Source organism: Pristiophorus japonicus, unplaced genomic scaffold (genome assembly GCF_044704955.1).
Source record: "Pristiophorus japonicus isolate sPriJap1 unplaced genomic scaffold, sPriJap1.hap1 HAP1_SCAFFOLD_790, whole genome shotgun sequence".
In the NCBI taxonomy this organism is placed as follows: Eukaryota; Metazoa; Chordata; class Chondrichthyes; family Pristiophoridae; genus Pristiophorus; species Pristiophorus japonicus.
The window spans coordinates 166,139-185,885 of NW_027254708.1; the positions used below are offsets into that span (position 1 = coordinate 166,139).

At 44.2% G+C, this 19,747-nt stretch overlaps 1 protein-coding gene across 1 annotated transcript in view; it reads left to right on the forward strand.

Annotated features, from left to right (window-relative positions):
- Positions 1 to 633: 633 nt before the first annotated feature.
- The window catches only part of LOC139257016 (cytosol aminopeptidase-like), a gene marked incomplete at its 3' end in the record, with an annotated part of 31,840 nt that continues 12,726 nt past the window's right edge, over positions 634 to 19,747 (forward strand). Inside the window, exons 1-3 of the mRNA XM_070874363.1 lie at positions 634 to 759; positions 10,516 to 10,631; positions 13,485 to 13,619. Of these exons, the coding sequence (XP_070730464.1) occupies positions 649 to 759; positions 10,516 to 10,631; positions 13,485 to 13,619 (362 nt within the window). The remainder of the gene's footprint in view (positions 760 to 10,515; positions 10,632 to 13,484; positions 13,620 to 19,747) is intronic.

The following is a 19,747-nucleotide window of genomic DNA, read 5'->3' on the forward strand; positions in this document are numbered from 1 at the left end:
TGGATTTAATGACCATGACTGAGGGACCAATTTATTTGGGACATAAATAATTATTAAGCTTGGGAGGAGAAAAGGGATGAAATATGAGTTTGAAGATTCAGGAATTTGTTAAATATAGCTTTTGGGACAATTTATTGAAATAATTCATTAAGTTATTTCGTGCAGTTTGGGGAAAGAACCATTAAAATAATTCATGAACTTATCAAACATGGCTCTGAGGATAATTTATTGAAGGGATTAAATATCCTATTTACTACAGTTCAGGAGTATTTATCGCAAAATTCAGAATTTCTCAAGGAAAGCTGCAGGAATTAGTTATCAATTACATTTCTTGGAGTTCAACATTGCGAGTAAATAATTTGAGCTCAGCTCTGAGATAAATGCCAGAAAATAGTTCTGACGCTAACTGGTGGGAGCTCGCTCTACACCAACGGAGCAAAACTCTGGGAAGCCAGGAGCCTGACATTAGAATCAGCTCGGCATCAGGGGTGCTGTCCGGGGAGCTAGGAGCATTGCAGTGAGCTCGCCATCAAGGGCATTGTCCTGGGGAGTCGGGAGCCTGAAGTAGTGCAGTTAGCTCGCCATTAGGGGCGCTGTCCGGGGAGCCGGGAGCACTTGCCTCCCTCCCTCGTTCGCTCGCTGTCAGACATGTCGCTCGGTGTGTGCACCAAGTCGCTGTTGCAGTCCATCCTGAGGGCGGGTCTGGCTGGGAACCTGGTTCACTTCTCCTCGCTGTCCCGGCGCAGCAGCGGCTCCAAGGTCCATATAACATTGACGGTCACTGTTGTGGGGCTCGGGGTTTATTATTAATGTTTATTATTCTCTGGTCTTTTGTTTAACCAGTTCGGCATTAAAGGGACGCGTGTATTTTCCTTTGGGCCGATAGTCTGTTACGTCTACCGTTGATGTCCAAATCATAGAATGAGACAGCACAGAAAGAGACCATTCGGCCCATCGAGCCTGTGCTGACCCTCTTGTAGAGTTAATCAATCCGTCTCACTTCCCTGCTCTTTCCCTGTAGTCTGGCACATTTTCCCCATAATATTTATCCAAGTCGCTTGAATTTTATGATTGAATCTGCTTCCACCACCCCTTCAGGCAGTGCTTTTCAGATCACCATAACTTGCTGTATAAACAAATGTTTCCTCATTTCACCTCAGGTTCTTTTGATACCTTAAATCTGTGTCATCACCGACCCCTCTGCCACTGGAAACTGTTTCTCCTTATTTACTCTTATCAAAATCTGTTCAATTTTGAACACCTCTCAATTTCTCCCTTAACATTTTCTGCTCTAAGGAGTACACCCCAGCTTTTCCAATCTCTCTACACAACTGAAATCCCTCATCACTAGTACCATTCTTGTAAATCTCTTCTGCACCCTCTCTAAGGCCTTGACATCCTTCCTAAACTGTGGTGCCCTGAACTGAATGCAATACTCCACCGGAGGCCTAACCATTGTTTGAAAAAGGTTAAGCCTAACTTTGCTTCAGTACTTTATACCTCTTTTAATAAAGCCAATGACCCCATATGCTTTAACAGCCTTCTCAACTTGGCCTGCCACCTTCAATGATTTGTGTACATATACCACCCCACCCCAACCCGGTCTCTCTCTTTCTGTGCCCTCTTTAAAATTGTACCATTCATATGTAACCGTTCATATTGCCTAGCCTCATTCTCACTCTGAAAATGTATCACTTCACACTTCTGTGTTAAATTTCATCTGCCATGTGTCTGTCCATTTCACCAGTCTGTCCATGTCATTCTAAAGTCTGTTAATATTCTCATTGTTTACTACATTTGAGTTTTGTGTCAGCTGCAAACTTTGAAATTATACCCAAATCCAGGTCATTAATATATATCAAAAAGATCAGTGGTCCTAACACCTAACCTTTGGGGACACCACCACTGCATACTTCCCTCCAGTCTAAAATATAACCATTCACCACTACTTTCTGAGCCTTAGCCAATTTTGAATCCATGCTGCCACTGTCCCTTTAATCCCATGGCCTTTAATTTTTGCAGCAAGTCTATTTTGTGGTACTTTGTCCAAAAACCTTTTGAAAGTTCATATACGTTATCAACTGCACTATCCGCAGCAATCATTTTTGTTACTTCATCAAAGAACTCAATGAAATTAGTCCGACACGATTTGCCTTCAACAAATCCATGCTGACTTACATTTATTAGCCCACACGTTTCCATGTACTAAACAGTGCAAGATCAGGAGCGGTGATAAAAGGGTGTGAGAGGAGCAGCCCAGTGGCAATCTACTAAACAGCTAGCTCTGAGCAGCACCAACTGGCCTGGGAGGTTAAGAAGTGAAAAGAATCAAAGTGTGATGTCACAGGAAAGCAGGGAAGTGATTGGTTGGTCAGTTTTTCTCTCTTAGGCATTGGTTTAAATTAAGAGCCGGGGTTAAAAACTAAGCGCTCAAAACTTGAAAACTTAATGAATTAAATACATTAGAGATGTGTTACTGCTGCTGCATAAAGGAGCTAGTGGACACCTTTGAGGGCCACGGTGACCACATCTGCAGTAAATGTCTGCAGCTCTAGGAACTTCGGCTCAGTGTTGATAAGCTGGAGTCCGAGCTGCAGACACTGCGACACATCAGTTACCTGGACGCTGTGTTCCAGGAGGCAGTCACACCCCTTAGATTGATTAATTCAAATTTGGTCCGTGGTCGGGGACAGGAGGGTGTGACTACAAGTGAGACAGGTATGTGGATCCAGGATGTAGTAATAGAGGAGCCTCAGCCCTTGCTCTTGTCCAACAAGCATGAGATTCTTGCTCCATGTGTGGCATCATCATCATAGGCGGTCCCTCAAAACAAATATGGCTTGCTTCCATGCCAAAAAAGGATGAGTTCACAGGTGTTTCAAAAAGGACCTCAGCCACCACATGGGCTTGACAGAGCTAGGTCTTGGTCCAGTGGCAAGAATTACCCAAGACGACTGGAGACCAGCTCTGCTGCACGGATCTAGTGCGCACACACATCGCAGTGTGGGCTGGCCCGTGCTGCCCCTGGCCCCGAACTCGCGCCTCTTTGGGCCCCGATCACATCCCTCTACAGTGTCTCACTGCTCCTTCGCCCTGACCTCGTCACTCCTGCTGTATCTGCCCACGCTCCAATCACTGACCTAGATCTTGATGACGTCACTCTTCGCTGATGTGCCCTCCTGCACCAGCTCGCGCTGCTCCCTGGAGCGGCATGCCTCCATGCTGCTCCCCAAGGCCTCCACACCGCTCCTTTTATGGCCCCGACCTGCCGCTGGTGTTCTCACACAGGTCGGGGCCTCCACGCCGCTCCTTCTATGGCCCCGACCTGCCGCTGGTGTTCTCACGCAGGTCAGGGCCTCCAACCTGTGTGGACAGGGCAAAGACTGCAGGGAGGATGAGCAAACTGACCATAGCACTGTGATACAGGGGGCCATTTTAGTGGGAGTAAAAAGAAATGTAGTGGTAGGGAACAGTATGGTTAGGGGGATAGATACTGTTTTCTGCAGCCGAGAGCGTGCGTCCCGAAGGTTGTGTTGCCTGCCCGGTGCCAGAGTTAAGGACATCTCCTCTGGCTGGAGAGGTACTTGGAGTGGGAGGGGGAAGATCCAATTGTTGTGGTCCACGTAGGTACCAATGACATAGGTAGAACAAAGAAAGAAGTTCTGCTGAGGGAGTATGAGCAACTAGGCGCTAGATTAAAAAGCAGAACCACAAAGGTAATAACCTCTGGATTACTACCTGAGCCACGAGCAAATTTGTATTGTGTAAATAGGATCAGAGAGATGAACACATGCCTCAAAGGCTGCTGTTGGAGAAATGGGTTTCGTTTCATGGGGCACTGGCACCAGTACTGCGGTAAGAAGGAGCTGTTCCGTCGGGACGGACTTCACTTGAATCATGCTGGGACGAGTGTCCTGGCGAATCGAATAACTAGGGCTGTGAAGAGGGCTTTAAACTAAATAGTGGGGAGGGTTCAGGTGAGCGAAAAATTAAAAAGTCAAAGAGCAAGGAGAAGGGAATAGAGCAGGATAGCGGTGAGGGAAATGATAACCGGAGTGTGACAGGAAGGGACAGAAATAAGCGTGTATCAGAAAGTGGGGTCAAAGCAGGAAAAAATGGTAAAAAGACAAAATTAAAAGCTCTTTATCTGAATGCACGCAGCATTCGTATCAAGATAGATGAGTTGACGGCACAAATAGATATAAATGGGTATGATCTGATAGCCATTACAGAGACGTGGTTGCAAGGTGACCAAGTCTGGGAATTGAATATTCAGGGGTATTTGACAATTCGGAAGGATAGACAGAAAGGAAAAGGAGGTGGGTAGCTCTGTTAAGAAAGGATGAGATCAGTGCAGTAGGGAGAAATTATATTGGCTCAGAAGATCAAGATGTAGAATCAGTTTGGGTGGAGGTAAGAAATAATAAGGGGAATAAATCACTGGTGGTCTCGTCTATAGGCCCCCTAACAGAAGCTAATATTAGAGGCTTGTAAGAAAGGTATGGCAGTAATCATGGGCGATTTTAATCTTCATATTGATTGGACAAATCAAGTTGGCCAAGGTAGCCTTGAGGAGGAGTTCGTAGAGTGTATCCGGGATGGTGGACTTGAACAGTACGTTGCGGAACCAACCAGGGAGCAGGCTACCTTGGATCTGGTACTGTGTAATGAGACAGGACTAATAAATGATCTCATAGTAAAGGATCCTCTAGGAAGGAGTGATCATAGCATGGTTGAATTTCAAATTCAGTTGGAGGGTGAGAAAGATGGATCTCAAATCAGCAACCTAATCTTAAATAAAGGCGATTACAAAGGTATGAGGGCAGAGTTGGCTAAAGTGGACTGGGAAAATAGATTAAAGTATAAGACGGTTGATAAACAGTGGAAGATATTTAAGGAGATATTTCATAACTCTCAACAAAAATATATTCCAGTGAGAAGGAAAGACTTTAAGAGATGGGATAACCATCCGTGGCTAACTAAGGAAGTAAATGGTATCAAATTGAAAACAATGGCATACAAAGTTGCCAAGATTAGAGGATTGGAAATTTTTAAACCATCACAGGACAACTAAAAAAATAATAGTGGGAAGATAGATCTAGCAAGAAATATAAAAACAGATAGAGTTTCTACAGGTATATGAAAGAAGAGAGTAGCTAAAGTAAATGTTGGTCCTCTAGAGGATGAGACTGGGGAATTAATAATGGGGAACAGGGAAATGGCAGAGACTTTGAACAAATATTTTGTATCAGTCTTCACGGTAGAAAACACTAAAAACCTCCCAATAGTGGATAATCAAGGAGCTATAGAGAGGTAGGAGCTTATCACTAAAGAAGTAGTAGGGTACTTGATAAAATAACAGGACTAATGGTGGACAAGTCCCCTGGACCTAATGGCCTGTATCCTTGGGTCTTAAAAAAAAATGGCTGCAGAGATAATGGATGCATTGGATGTAATCAAATGTAACACCCCTATTTAAAAAAGGAGGCAGACAGAAAGCAGGAAATTCTAGACCAGTTAGCCTAACATCTGTTGTTGGGAAAATGCTGGAGTCCATTATTAAGGAAGCAACAGCAGGACATTTGGAAAAGCATAATAAAGGCAAGCAGAGTCAGCATGGTTTTATGAAAAGGAAATCATGTTTGACAAATTTGCTGGAGTAATGAGGATGTAATGAGCAGGGTGGATAAAGGAGAACCAGTGGATGTGGTGTATTTGGATTTCCATAAGGCATTTGATAAGGTGCCACATAAAAGATTACTGCACAAGATAAAAGTTCACGGGGTTGGGGGTAATATATTAGCAGCGATAGAGGATTGGCGAACTAACAGAAAACAGAGAGTCGAGATAAATGGGTCATTTTCCGGTTGGCAAACAGTAACTAGTGGGGTGCCGCAGGGATCGGTGCTGGGTCCTCAACTATTTACAATCTATATTAATGACTTAGATGAAGGGACCGAGTGTAATGTAGCCAAGTTTGCTGATGGTACAAAGATGGGTGGGAAAGCAAGTTGTGAGGAGGACACAAAAAATCTGCAAAGGGATATAGACAGGCTAAGTGAGTGCCAAACATTTGGCAGATGGAGTATAATGTGGGAAAGTGTAAGGTTATCCACTTTGGGAGGAAAAATAAAAAAGCAAATTATTTAAATGGAGAAAAATTACAAAATGCTGCAGTACGGAGGGACCTGGAGGTCCTTGTGCATGAAACACAAAAAAGTTAGTATGCAGGTACAGCAAGTAATTAGGAAGGCAAATGGAATGTTGGCCTTTATTGCAAGGGGGATAGAGTATAAAAGCAGCGAAGTCCTGCTACAACTGTACAGGGTATTGGTGAGGCCACACCTGGAGTATTGCGTACAGTTTTGGTCTCCTTATTTAAGGAGGGATATACTTGCATTGGCGGCAGTTCAGAGAAGATTCACTAGGTTGATTCCTGAGATGAAGGGGCTGACTTCTGAAAAAAGGTTGAGCAGGTTGGGCCTATACTTATTGGCGTTTAGAAGAAAGAGAGGTGATCTTATTGAAACATATAAGATACTGAGGGGGCTCGACAAGGTAGATGCAGAGAGGATGTTTCCCCTCATTGGGGAATCTAGATCTACGGGACATAGTTTCAGAATAAGGGGTCGCTCATTAGAATGGAGATGAGGAGGAATTTCTTCTCTGAGGATTGTAAATCTATGGAATTCTCTGCCGCAGAGAGCTGTGGAGGCTGAGTCATTGAATATATTTAAGGTGGAGATGACAGATTTTTGAGCGTTAAGGGAATGAAGGGTTGTGGGGAATGGGCAGGGAAGTGGAGCTGAGTCCATGATCATATCAGCCATGATCTTATTGAATGGCGGAGCAGGATCGAGGGGCCAAAAGACCTACTCCGGCTCCCATTTCTTATGTTCTTATGCCAATTAATTTTGTCTCGGGTTATTGTGTCTAAAAGTTTCCCCACCACTGACATTGGGCTGACTGACCTGTAGCTGCTGGATTTACATAGTATTACATAGTATTTATAGCACAGAAACCGAGCATTTAGCCCCACAGGTCCATGTCCTTCTTTAACCCCATCAATATATCCTTCTATTCCATCTTTCTCATGTGTGTATCTAGCTTCTCCTGAAATTCATCTATGCCTTCGCCTTAACTATTTCTTGTGCTAGTGAGTTCCACAGTCACACCACTCTTCGGGAAAAGAAGTTTCGCTTGAACTCCTGATTGGATTTATTAGTGACTATCTTATATTGATGGCCCCTAGATCTGGTCAACATCTTCTCTATATCTACCCTATCCTAAAGACCTCTATTAGGTTCCCTCCACCCCCCCCCCCCCCCACCCCCACCTTGGTTTGGGTCTCCTCTCTCCCGGGTTTGTGGCCCCGACGGTTGACCACTCTATCCTTCTCCAACACCTCTCCACTGTCGTCCAGCTGGGTGGGACTGCACTTGCCTGGTTCCATTCTTATCTATCTACTCGTAGCTAAAGAATCACCTGCAGCATCTTCTCCTCCTGCTCCCACATCGTTACCTCTGGTGCCCCCCCCAAGGATCTAGCCTTGTTCCCCTCCTATTTCTCATCTACATGTTGCCCCTTGGCGACATCATCTGGAAACACAGCATCAGTTGCCACATGTACGCTGATGACACCCAGCTCTACCTCACTACCACTTCTCTCCTACCCCTCCATGGTCTCTAAATTGTTTGTTTGCTTGTCCGACATCCAGTTCTGGATGAGGAGAAATGTTCTCCAATTAAATTTTGGGAAGACCGAAGTAATTGTTTTTGGTCCCCGCCACAAATTCCATTCCCTAGACACTGACTCCATCCCTCTTCCCAATTCCTGTCTGAGGCTGAACCAGACTGTTCGCAACTTTGGTGTCATATTTGATCCTGAAATTAGCTTTCGACCACATATCCGCAGCATAACTAAGACCGCCTATTTTCACCTCTGCAACATCACCCATCTTCGTCCTTGCCTCAGATCATCTGTTGCTGAAGCCCTCATACATGGCTTTGTTACCTTTAGACTTGACTATTCCAACGCACTCCTGGCTGGCCTCCCACATTCTACCCTACGTAAACTGGAGATGATCCAAAACTCGGCTGCCCGTGTCCTAACTCGCACCAAGTCCTGTTCACCCATCATCCATGTGCTCGCTGACCTACGTAGGCTTCCAGATAAGCAACGCCTCGATTTCAAAATTCTCATATTTTCAAATCCCTCCATAGCCTCGCCCCTCACTATCTCTACTCTCCTCCAGCCCCACAACCCCCCCCCCCCACCGACCCGAGATGTCTGCGCTCCTCTAATTCTGCCCTCCTGAGCATACCTGATTATAATCGCTCAATCATTGGTGGCCGTGCCTTCTATTGCCTAGGCCCCAAGCTCTGGAACTCATTGCCTAAACCTCTGCCTCTCTCCCTCTTTCCTCCTTCAAGACGCTCCTTAAAACATACTTCTTTGACCAAGCTTTTGGTCACCTGCACCAATGTCTACTTATGCAGCTTGCTGTCAAATTTTTATCTCATAATACTCCTGTGAAGTGCCTTAAGATGTTTCACTAGGGTAAAGGAGCTATATAAATGCAAGTTGTTGTTCTTTTCCCAAAGGTTCACAGTTGGGTGCAGTCACACGGAAAGTCTCTCTGATAACCATCTCATCCAACTGTTGGTCTGATTTTGATGTATAAAGAAAGACTAGCAAGTATATTTCATGACAACCGGACATTGCAAAGCACTCTACAACCAATGAAGTACTTTTGAAGTGTAGTCACTGTTGTAATGTAGGAAACACAGCAGCTAATTTGTTCACAGCAAGCTCCCACAAACAGCAATGTGATAATGACCACATAATCTATTTTTAGTGATGTTGATTGAGGGATAAATATTGGCCAGGACAGCGGGAATAACTCCCCTGCTCTTCGAAATAGTGCCATGGGACTTTTTACGTCCACCTGAGAAAGCAGATAGGGCTTTGGTTTAACGTCTCACCCAAAAGACGGCACCTCTGACAGTACAGCACTCCCTCAGCACAGATTTTTTTCTTTATGCTCAAGCTCTGAAGTGGGACTTGAACCACAACCTTCTGATTCAGAGGCAAGAGTGCTACCCACTGAGCCACAGCTGACACCCTAAGGTAAGCTACAAGGTACCCTTTTCCAACTGGCCAGTGCCATTTCACACATGGAAATCCTGTTGGGTAGAGTGGGACAGAAAATGTATTGATCTACAATATGCATACTTATGTGTACTGTTAAAATGTCTCTTCGTTGGTAGCTCTACTGGTATCTTGAGGGTATCACAAATCAGTCTGATCCTCACCTCATCACCCAAGTATAAACCAGTGGTTATAGAAGCAGGAATTCGTCTTTCGGATGAGATGTTAAACCGAGGTCTCGTCTGTCCTCTTATGTGTATGTAAAAGATCCCATGACACTATACGAAGAAGAGTGGGGGAGTTCTCCCAGTGTCCTGGCCAATATTTATCTCTCAATCAACACCTAAAACAGATGATCTAGTTATTATCTCATTGCTATTTTTGGGACCTTGCTGTGGGCAATGTTGGCTGCTGTGTTCCCTGCATCACAACAGTGCTCAAACTTTTTTTTGAAGAAAAGCACTATGGGATTTCCTGATGTTGTGAATAGTGCTATATAAATGCAAGTGTTTCTCTTGCTTTTTTATCCTTTCCTTGCCCAGAGGCCGATTGTAGTGTTCTCACTGCCACCTGAGCTGAGATCAGCTCACTTGGCACAGACTCGGCATATAACCTGTGATCTTTCTGATTTTTAAGACTGTGTACCACAGGTGTATTTACCCATTGAAACATCAGGGAAACCCGTGGAAAATTTTTTCACCTTTAAAAAAAATATATCAACCAGGAAACAACAATCAAAGTAAAAAAATATATTTCAACAGCTTGCTACTCGCTCTCTTTTGGTGTGAACATTCACTCGTGGGGTGAGAGAAACTTGCTTGAAGTGGACTGTTCCTGCTCCAAATTGAGATGTCCAATTAAAATGACAAGTAGCTGGGAGTACTGAAGAACATTGTTTTGTGGTATCATTTGATTCTCATCCTCGTGTTCAAATCCCTCCATGGCCCTATGTGTGTAACGTCCTCCAGCCCTACAACCCTCCTAGAACTCTTGTGTCCCTCCAACTCTGGCCTCTTGTGCATCCCCCACTTCCTTCGCTCCACCATTGGCCACTGTACCTTCAGCTGCCTAGGCCCTAAGCTCTAGAATTCTCTCCATCAAACTCTCAGCCTCTCTACTTTTCTCTCGTTTAAGACGCTCTTTAAAACCTATCTCTTGACCAAGCTTCCGATCGCCTGTCCGAATGTCTCCTCCTTTGGCCATGTGTCAGTTTTTGTCCGATAGCTTCCCTGTGAAGCACCTGGAGATGTTTTACTATGTTAAAGCGCTATATAAATGCAAGTTGTTATTTTTGTGATTAATGCAGTTTTTAGAATTACAGCATGTTTTTAATCTTTTGTCCTGACTAACATTATTTCACTGTAGGGTCTTGTTCTTGGTGTGTATGAAGGAGGGAAAGTGGATGACGCGTTTCAGTTCACAAAGGCTGGGGAAGTTTTTGACAGTTCTATATCTGGAAAACTTAAGGAACTTCTGACCATGTAAGTACAGTACCTAAAAATAACTTGGTGGCACAGATTATTGAGAAGAATGTTAGATTAATTTATTCATTCTAAATGTATGAAAGGGTCTTCAAATGTTTTTGGAGCACTTTTTAAAAATGGTTCACTTTTTTTTGAACTGCAAATTGATTTGTTTAAAAAGTAATTTCAGTGTTTTTTATTTTCAGGAAAATGTGAAATTTGTGATGTGGAATGTGTTGTGCTTGCTTTCTGTATTTGTGTCCACACATTGCCACACTAATATACATATATACATACATATATACAGGTTCATGGGTTGTTTTGTTTTAGGTTGCGACATAGTGGGGTCAGTTTTAACCTACCCGCCCCGTGGAAATTGGACAGCAGGGCAGTTAAAAATGAGCAGGTTACTTACCCACTCACATCTCGACTCTTTCTGACAATTTGCAATGTCACCTGCAGGGTTTTGCAGATAGAAGAGGCCTAAAGCAGACAGGAGCCTCATTGATTTATGCAATTTGGGTCTGCAATTTCAACCTGGGCCTGAGTGCGGAAGCTGCTGGGCCTTTCCTGTGAGCTGGAAGCAGGCCTGCAGCCAGTCTGAAGATGGGAGAGGCCTTTCTGGTAAGTCCTAAACTTTTCTTTGTGGGTCCAGGAGCAGGAGTGCTCCTCTGGGCCTTACTAAGAAAAGTCGCAGTCGCCCCTGCTCCAGGTTTTCCTCACCTTCCTTCCCACGAGACGGCCCTAACACTCATTCCCCACCAACTACCTGGAAGTTGGCGGTGGCCTTTGGCTGCCCGACCTTTGCCTGCTGGCAGCCGCTCTATAACCACTTCACATCTGCTGTGGGTGGGAGGTGGATCAGCGGCATTTAAATGAAGCCCAGTGGTTAGAATCGTTGTAGCCTTCTGCTGCCTGTCAGGTAGGAAATTAGCTCACTTAACATCTGCCCTGGTATATAAAAATTGATAGTTAACATAGGCATTTCAAAATGCATAACCTTCAAATAGGAAAAGAAAATCCTGTATTTTTATTGCCCCATATCACTGTCCAACATATTTAAGTTGTTCACATGCAATTCATTACTTTGAAGTGCAGTAACTTGTCACATGAACACGTGAGGCAGGCATTGTGTACACACAGCAAGATCCCATAAACAGTAATGAGATGAATGACCAGTTAATTTTGTCAATCATCTAATTTTTGGGAAGATTGAAGCTATGGTCTTCGGCCCCTGCAACAAACTCCATACCGATGCCACTGATTCCATCTCCCTCCCTGACCACTGACTCAGGCTGGACCAGGTTGTTTGCAACCTCATCCCGTTTGACCCTGAGCAGAGCTTCCACACCAAAATCTGTATCACCACAAAGATTGCCAACTTCCACTCCTGTAAAATCACCCATCTCCATCCCTACCTCAGCCTATCTGCTACTGAAGCCCGAATACATGCCTTTGTCACCTCCAGACTCGTCTCTTCAAATTCTCTCCTGTCCGGTCTCCCATCCTCCATCTCTGTAAACTTCAGCTCACCCAAAACTTCCATCCCACACAAATTCCGATTTGCCTGTTAACCCCTCCATGCTTACCAACATTGGCTTCTGGTCCCACAAACCCTTAAATTTAAAGTTCTCATCATCGCCTTTAAATCGTTTCATGGTGTTGTCACATCATATCTCTATAACTGCCCCCTTCTTCCCCCCGCCACCCCCCCCCCCCCCAGTGCTTTTGGATGTGTTTCTACGTTAAAGGTGCAATATTAATACAGGTTGTTTGTTGTAATAAGTTTTGAATGGTTTGTTCGAGGGAGGAATATTAGCCCGGGCACCGGGGGAGTTGTCTGCTCCTCTTCAAATATTGCCATGGAATCTGCTGGATAAAGGCAGATGGGACCTTTACAAAGAAACATAGAAAATAGGTGCAGGAGTAGGCCCTTCGAGCCTGCACCACTATTCAATATGATCATGGCTGATCATGCAACTTTAGGTACCCATTCCTGCTTTTTCTCCATACCCCTTGATCCGTTTAGCCGTAAGGGCCACATCTAACTCCCTTTTGAATATATCTAACGAACTGGCCTCAACAACTTTCTGCAGTAGAGAATTCCACAGGTTCACAGTTCTCTGAGTGAAGAAGTTTCTCCTCATCTCGGTCCAAAATGGCTTACCCCTTATCCTTAGACTGGGACCTCTGGTTCTGGACTTCCCCAACATCGGGAACATTCTTCCTGCATCTAACCTGTCCAATCCCGTCAGAATTTTATATGTTTCTATGAGATCCCCTCTCATTCATCCAAATTCCAGTGAATATAAGCCTAGTTGATCCAGTCATTCTTCATATGTCAGTCCTGCCATCCTGGGAATCAGTCTGGTGAACCTTTGCTGCACTCCCTCAATAGCAAGAATGACCTTCCTCAGATTAGGAGACCAACACTGTACACAATATTCAAGGTGTGGCCTCACCAAGGCGCGGTATAACTGCACTAAGACCTCCCTGCTCCTATACTCAAATCCTCTCGCTATGAAGGCCAATATGCCATTTGCCTTCTTCACCGCCTACTGTACCTGCATGCCAACCTTCAATGACTGATGTACCATGACACCCTGGTCTCGTTGCACCTCCCCTTTTCCTAATCTGTCACCATTCAGATAATATGCCTTCCTGTTTTTGCCACCAAAGTGGATAACTTCACATTTATCTACATTATACTGCATCTGCATTTGCCCACTCACCTAACCTGTCCAAGTCACCCTGCAGCCTCTTAGCATCCTCCTCACAGCTCACACTGCCACCCAGCTTAGTGTCATCTGCAAACTTGGAGATATCACATTCAATTGCTTTGTCTAAATCATTAATGTATATTATAAATAGCTGGGGTCCCAGCAGTGAACCTTGCGGTACCCCACTAGTCACTGCCTGCCATTCTGAAAAGGTGAGAGCTCAGATGAACAGGACCCCAAGAAAGAATGCAAAAGGCAGGAGGCAACAGAGCAGAGTAGCACTGGGGTAAGTGTAAACCACAAGGTGATAGGAAGGGACAATATGCATGAATATAAAGGGGCTGCAGGAAGGGTCAAAACTAAAAATCATGGTTTAAAAACTAGTATTAAAACACTCTACCGAAACGCACGCAGCATTCGAAATAAAGTAAATGAGTTGACGGCACAAATCATTACAAATGGGTATGATTTGGTGGCCATTACAGAAACGTGGTTGCAGGGTGGCCAAGACTGGGAATTAAACATACAGGGGTATCTGACAATTCAGAAAGATAGACAAGAAAGGAAAGGAGGTGGGGTAGCTCTGTTAATAAAGGATGATACCAGGGCAGTTGTGAGAGATGATATTGGCTCTAATGAACAAAATGTTGACTCATTGTGGGTGGAGATTAGAGATAGTAAGGGGGAAAAGTCACTGGTGGGCGTAGTTTATAGGCCCCCAAATAATAACTTCACGGTGGGGTGGACAATAATCAAGGGAATAATGGAGGTATGTGAAAAAGGAACAGCAGTAATCATGGGGGATTTTAACCTACATATCGATTGGTCAAATCAAATCGCACTGGGTAGCCTTGAGGAGGAATTCATAGAATGCATACGGGATTGTTTCTTAGAACAGTATGTTACAGACCCTACAAGGGAGCAAGCTATCTTAGATCTGGTCCTGTGTAATGAGACAGGAATAATAAACAATCTCCTAGTAAAAGATCCTCTCGGAATGAGTGATCACAGTATGGTTGAATTTATAATACAGATTGAGGGTGAGGAAGTAATGTCTCAAACAAGCGTACTCTGCTTAAACAAAGGGGACTACAGTGGGATGAGGGTAGAGTTGGCTAAAGTAGACTGGAAACACAGACTAAACGGTGGCACAATTGAGGAACAGTGGAGGACTTTTAAGGAGCTCTTTCATAGTGCTCAACAAAAATATATTCCAGTGAAAAAGAAGAGCGGTAAAAGAAGAGATAACCAGCCGTGGATAACCAAGGAAATAAAGGAGAGTATCAAATTAAAAACCAATGCGTATAAGGTGGCCAAGGTTAGTGGGAAACTAGAAGATTGGGAAAATTTTAAATGACAGCAAAGAATGACTAAGAAAGCAATAAAGAAAGGAAAGATAGATTACGAAAGTAAACTTGCGCAAAACATAAAAACAGATAGTAAAAGCTTTTACCGATATATAAAACGGAAAAGAGTGACTAAAGTAAATGTTGGTCCCTTAGAAGATGAGAAGGGAGATTTAATAATGGGAAATGTGGAAATGGCTGAGACCTTAAACAATTATTTTGCTTCAGTCTTCACAGTGGAAGACACAAAAACCATGCCAAAAATTGCTTGTCACGGGGATGTGGGAAGGGAGGACCTTGAGACAATTATTATCACTAGGGAGTTAGTGCTGGACAGACTAATGGGACTCAAGGTAGACAAGTCCCCTTGTCGACCTTGATGAAATGCATCCCAGGGTATTAAAATAGATGGCGGAAGTTATAGCAGATGCATTCGTTATAATTACCAAAATTCTCTGGACTCTTGGGAGGTACCATCGGATTGGTAAGCAGCTAATGTAACGCCTCTGTTTAAAAAAGGGGGCAGACAAAGGCAGGTAACTATAGACCGGTTAGTTTAACATCTGTAGTGGGGAAAATGCTTGAAGCTATTATTAAGGAAGAAATAGCGGGACATCTAGATAGGAATAGTGAAATCAAGCAGACGCAACATGGATTCATGAAGGGGAAATCATGTTTAACTAATTTACTGGAATTCTTTGAGGATATAATGAGCATGGTGGATAGAGGTGTACCGATGGATGTGATGTATTTAGATTTCCAAAAGGCATTCGATAAGGTGCCACACAAAATGTTACTGCAGAAGATAAAGGTACGCAGAGTCAGAGGAAATGTATTAGCATGGATCGAGAATTGGCTGGCTAACAGAAAGCAGAGAGTCGGGATAAATGGGTCCTTTCGGGTTGGAAATCGGTGGTTAGTGGTGTGCCACAGGGATCGGTGCTGGGACCACAACTGTTTACAATATACATAGATGACCTGGAAGAGGGGACAGAGTGTAGTGTAACAAAATTTGCAGATGACACAAAGATTAGTGGGAAAGCGGGTTGTGTAGAGGACACAGAGAGGCTGCAAAGAGATTTAGATAGGTTAAGCGAATGGGCTAAGGCTTGGCAGATGGAATACAATGTCGGAAAATGTGAGGTCATCCACCTTGGGGAAAAAAAACAGTAAAAGGGAATATTATTTGAATGGGGAGAAATTATAACGTGCTGCGGTGCAGAGTGACCTGGGGGTCCTTGTGCATGAAACTCTTTTGAGTTTATCTGTGAAAACATAAAACATTAAACGGTGCCACCCGACCTGGGTGACACTCCAGACATTTACAAGGCCCATTTTTTTTTTCCCCCTTTTTTGTGTTTTTTTTTGTGTTTTTTCTTTTTTTTTTTTGTTTTTTTTTTGGGCACTAAAATCACAATTTTTCCCCAGTGCCCCCTATAAAAGGGAAGGGGACACTAAAAGCACCGGCAATTAAAACAAATTGACTTTAAAACGTAAAATCAAATTAAAATTTGGTTGCCGGGCGTGATGATGCACTCCAGTCCCTCCGGTGCCCACCTCTCGCGGAAGGCCGCGAGCGTCCTTGTGCATGAATCCCAAAAAAAGTTAGTTTGCAGGTGCAGCAGGTAATCAGGAAGGCGAATGGAATGTTGGCCTTCATTGCGAGAGGGATGGAGTACAAAAGCAGGGAGGTCCTGCTGCAACTGTACAGGGTATTAGTGAGGCCGCACCTGGAGTACTGCATGCAGTTTTGGTCACCTTACTTAAGGAAGGATATACTAGCTTTGGAGGGGGTACAGAGACGGTTCACTTGGCTGATTCCGGAGATAAGGGGGTTACCTTATGATGATCGATTGAGTAGACTGGGTCTTTACTCGTTGGAGTTCAGAAGGATGAGGGGTGATCTTATAGAAACGTTTAAAATAATGAAAGGGACAGACAAGATAGAGGCAGAGAGGTTGTTTCCACTGGTTGGGGAGACTAGAACTAGGGGGCACAGCCTCAAAATACGGGGGAGCCAATTTAAAACCGAGTTGAGAAGGAATTTCTTTTCCCAGAGGGTTGTGAATCTGTGGAATTCTCTGCCCAAGGAAGCAGTTGAGGCTAGCTCATTGAATGTATTCAAATCACAGATAGATAGATTTTTAACCAGTAAGGGAATTAAGGGTTATGGGGAGCGGGCCGGTAAGTGGAGCTGAGTCCACGGCCAGATCAGCCATGATCTTGTTGAATAGCGGAGCAGGCTCGAGGGGCTAGATGGCCTACTCCTGTTTCTAATTCTTATGTTCTTATGACCCGTTTATTCCTACTCTTTGCTTCATGTCTGCCAACCAGCTGTCTATCCACATTAATACATTGTCCCCAATACCATGTGCTTTAATTTTGCACACTAATCTCTTGTGCGGGACCTTGTCAAAAGCCTTTTGAAAGTGCAGATATACCACGTCCACTGGTTCTCCCTCGTCCACTCTACTAGTTACACCCTCAAAATTCTAGAAGGTTTGTCAATCATGATTTCCATTTCATAAATCCATGCTGACTTGGACTGATCCTGTCACTGCTTTTCACTGCTATTACATCTTTATTAATTGATTCCAACATTTTCCCCACTACCGATGTCAGGCTAACCGGTCTATAATTCCCTGTTTTCTCTCTCCCTTCTTTTTTAAAAAGTGGGGTTACATTAGCTACCCTCCAGTCTATAGGAACGTATCCAGAGTCGATAGAATGTTGGAAAATGACCACCAATGCATCACTATTTCTAGGACCACTTCCTCAAGTACTCTGGGATGCAGACTATCAGGCCCTGGGGATTTATTGGCCTTCAATCCCATCAATTTCCCGAACACAATTTCCTGACTAATAAGGATTTCCTTCAGTTTCTCCTTCTTGCTGGACCCTCGGTCCCCTCGTACTTTCGGGAGGTTATTGGTGTCTTCCTTAGTGAAGACAGAACCAAAGTATTTGTTCAATTGGTCTGCCATTTCCTTGTTCCCCATTATAAATTCACCTGATTCGGACTGCAAGGGACCTACATTTGTCTTCACTAATCTTTTTCTCTTCACATATCTATAGAAGCTTTTGTTTAACTTTTCATCCAAACAACAGCACCTGCAACAATGCATCAGTCCCTCATCACTGTGTTGGAGTGTTAGCCAGGATTATAGGAACATAAGAAATAGGAGCAGGAGTAGGCCATATGGTCCCTCGAGCCTGCTCCACCGTTTTATACGATCTTGGCTGATCTGATCATGGACTCAGGTCCACTTCACCGCCCTCGCCCCATAACCCCTTATTCCCTTATCGTTTAAGAAACTGTCTATCTCTGTTTTAAATTTATTCAATGTCCCAGCTTCCACAGCTCTCTTGAGGCAGCGAATTCCACAGATTTACAACCCTCAAAACAAATTTCTCCTCATCTCAGTTTTAAATGGGCGGCCCCTTATTCTAGAATTTTGCCCTCTAGTTCTAGTCTCTGCCATCAGTGGAAACATTCTCTCTGCATCCACCTTGTCAAGCCCCCTCATAATCTTATACGTTTCGATAAGATCACCTCTCAATCTTCTGAATTCCAATGAGAAGAGGCCCAACTGACTCAACCTTTCCTCCTAGGTCAAATCCCTCAACTCTGGAATCAACCTAGTGAACCTTCTCTGAACTGCCTCCAAAGCAAGTATATCCTTTCGTAAAAATGGAAATCAAAACTGTACGCAGTATTCCAGGTGTGGCCTCACCAATACCCTGTATAACTATAGCAAGACTTCCCTGCTTTTCTACTCCATCCCCTTTGCAATAAAGGCCAAATTTCCATTGGCCTTCCTGATCACTTGCTGTACCTGCATATTAACCTTTTGTGTTTCATGCACAAGTACCTCCAGGTCCTGCTGTACTGCGGCATGTTGCAATCTTTCTCCATTTAAATAATAACTTGCTCTTTGATTTTTTTCTGCCAAAGTGCATGACCTCATACTTTCCAACATGATACTCCATCTGCCAAATTTTTGCCCACTCACTTAGCCTGTCTATTTCCTTTTGCAGATTTTTTGTGTCCTCACACATTGCTTTTCCTCCCATCTTTATATTGTCAGCAAACTTGGCTACGTTACACTCGGTCCCTTGTTCAAGTTGTTAATCTAGATTGTAAATAGTTGGGGTCCCAGCACCGGTCCCTGCGGCATCCCACTTGTTACTGTTTGCCAACCCGAGATTGAACCATTTATTCCGACTTTTTTTCTGTTCGTTAGCCAATCCTCTATCCATGCTAATATATTACCCCCAACCCCGTGAACTTTTATCTTGTGCAGTAACCTTTTATGTGGCACCTCATCAAATGCCTTCTGGAAGTCCAAATACTCCACATCCACTGGTTTCCCTTTATCCACCCTGTTCGTTACATCCTCAAAGAATTCCAGCAAATTTTTCAAACATGACTTCCCCTTCATAAATCCATGCTGTCTCTGCCTGACCGAATTACGCTTTTCCAAATGTCCTGCTATTACTTCTTTAATTATGGACTCCAACATTTTCCAAACCACAGATGTTAGGCTAATTGGTCTATAGTTTCCTGCTTTTTGTCTGCCTCCTTTTTTGAATAGGGACATTTGCAGTTTTCTGGGACTTCCCCAGAATCCAGAGAATTTTAGTAAATTACAACCAGTGCATCCACTATGCCTGCCGCTACTTCTCTTAAGACCCTAGGATGCAAGCCATCAGGTCCAGGGGATTTATCTGCCTTTAGTCCCATTGGGCTCAAGTTTCGGATCCCCGCTTGAACGGCGCACATCAGAGAGGCCCGCCTAATTTGTAGAACAGAAATTGCACGGAATACTTACCTCGCGATTCTCCTATATCTATAGGCCCGTTTCCAGCTCGGCGCGGCGCAGCAGGAGCTGCTGGGGGCGGAGTTACAGCCCTGCACCAAAAACAGTGCTGGCAGCTGCGCGTGTGCGCAGTGGAGGCTGCGCGCATGTGCAGTAGCTCCTGGCCCTCCCAGCGTGTCCTGTCTCCAGGCGACGGCCCTATCCTTGGCCGAAGGGACGTTGCCCCTATCCTGGGCCGAGTGGCCTGA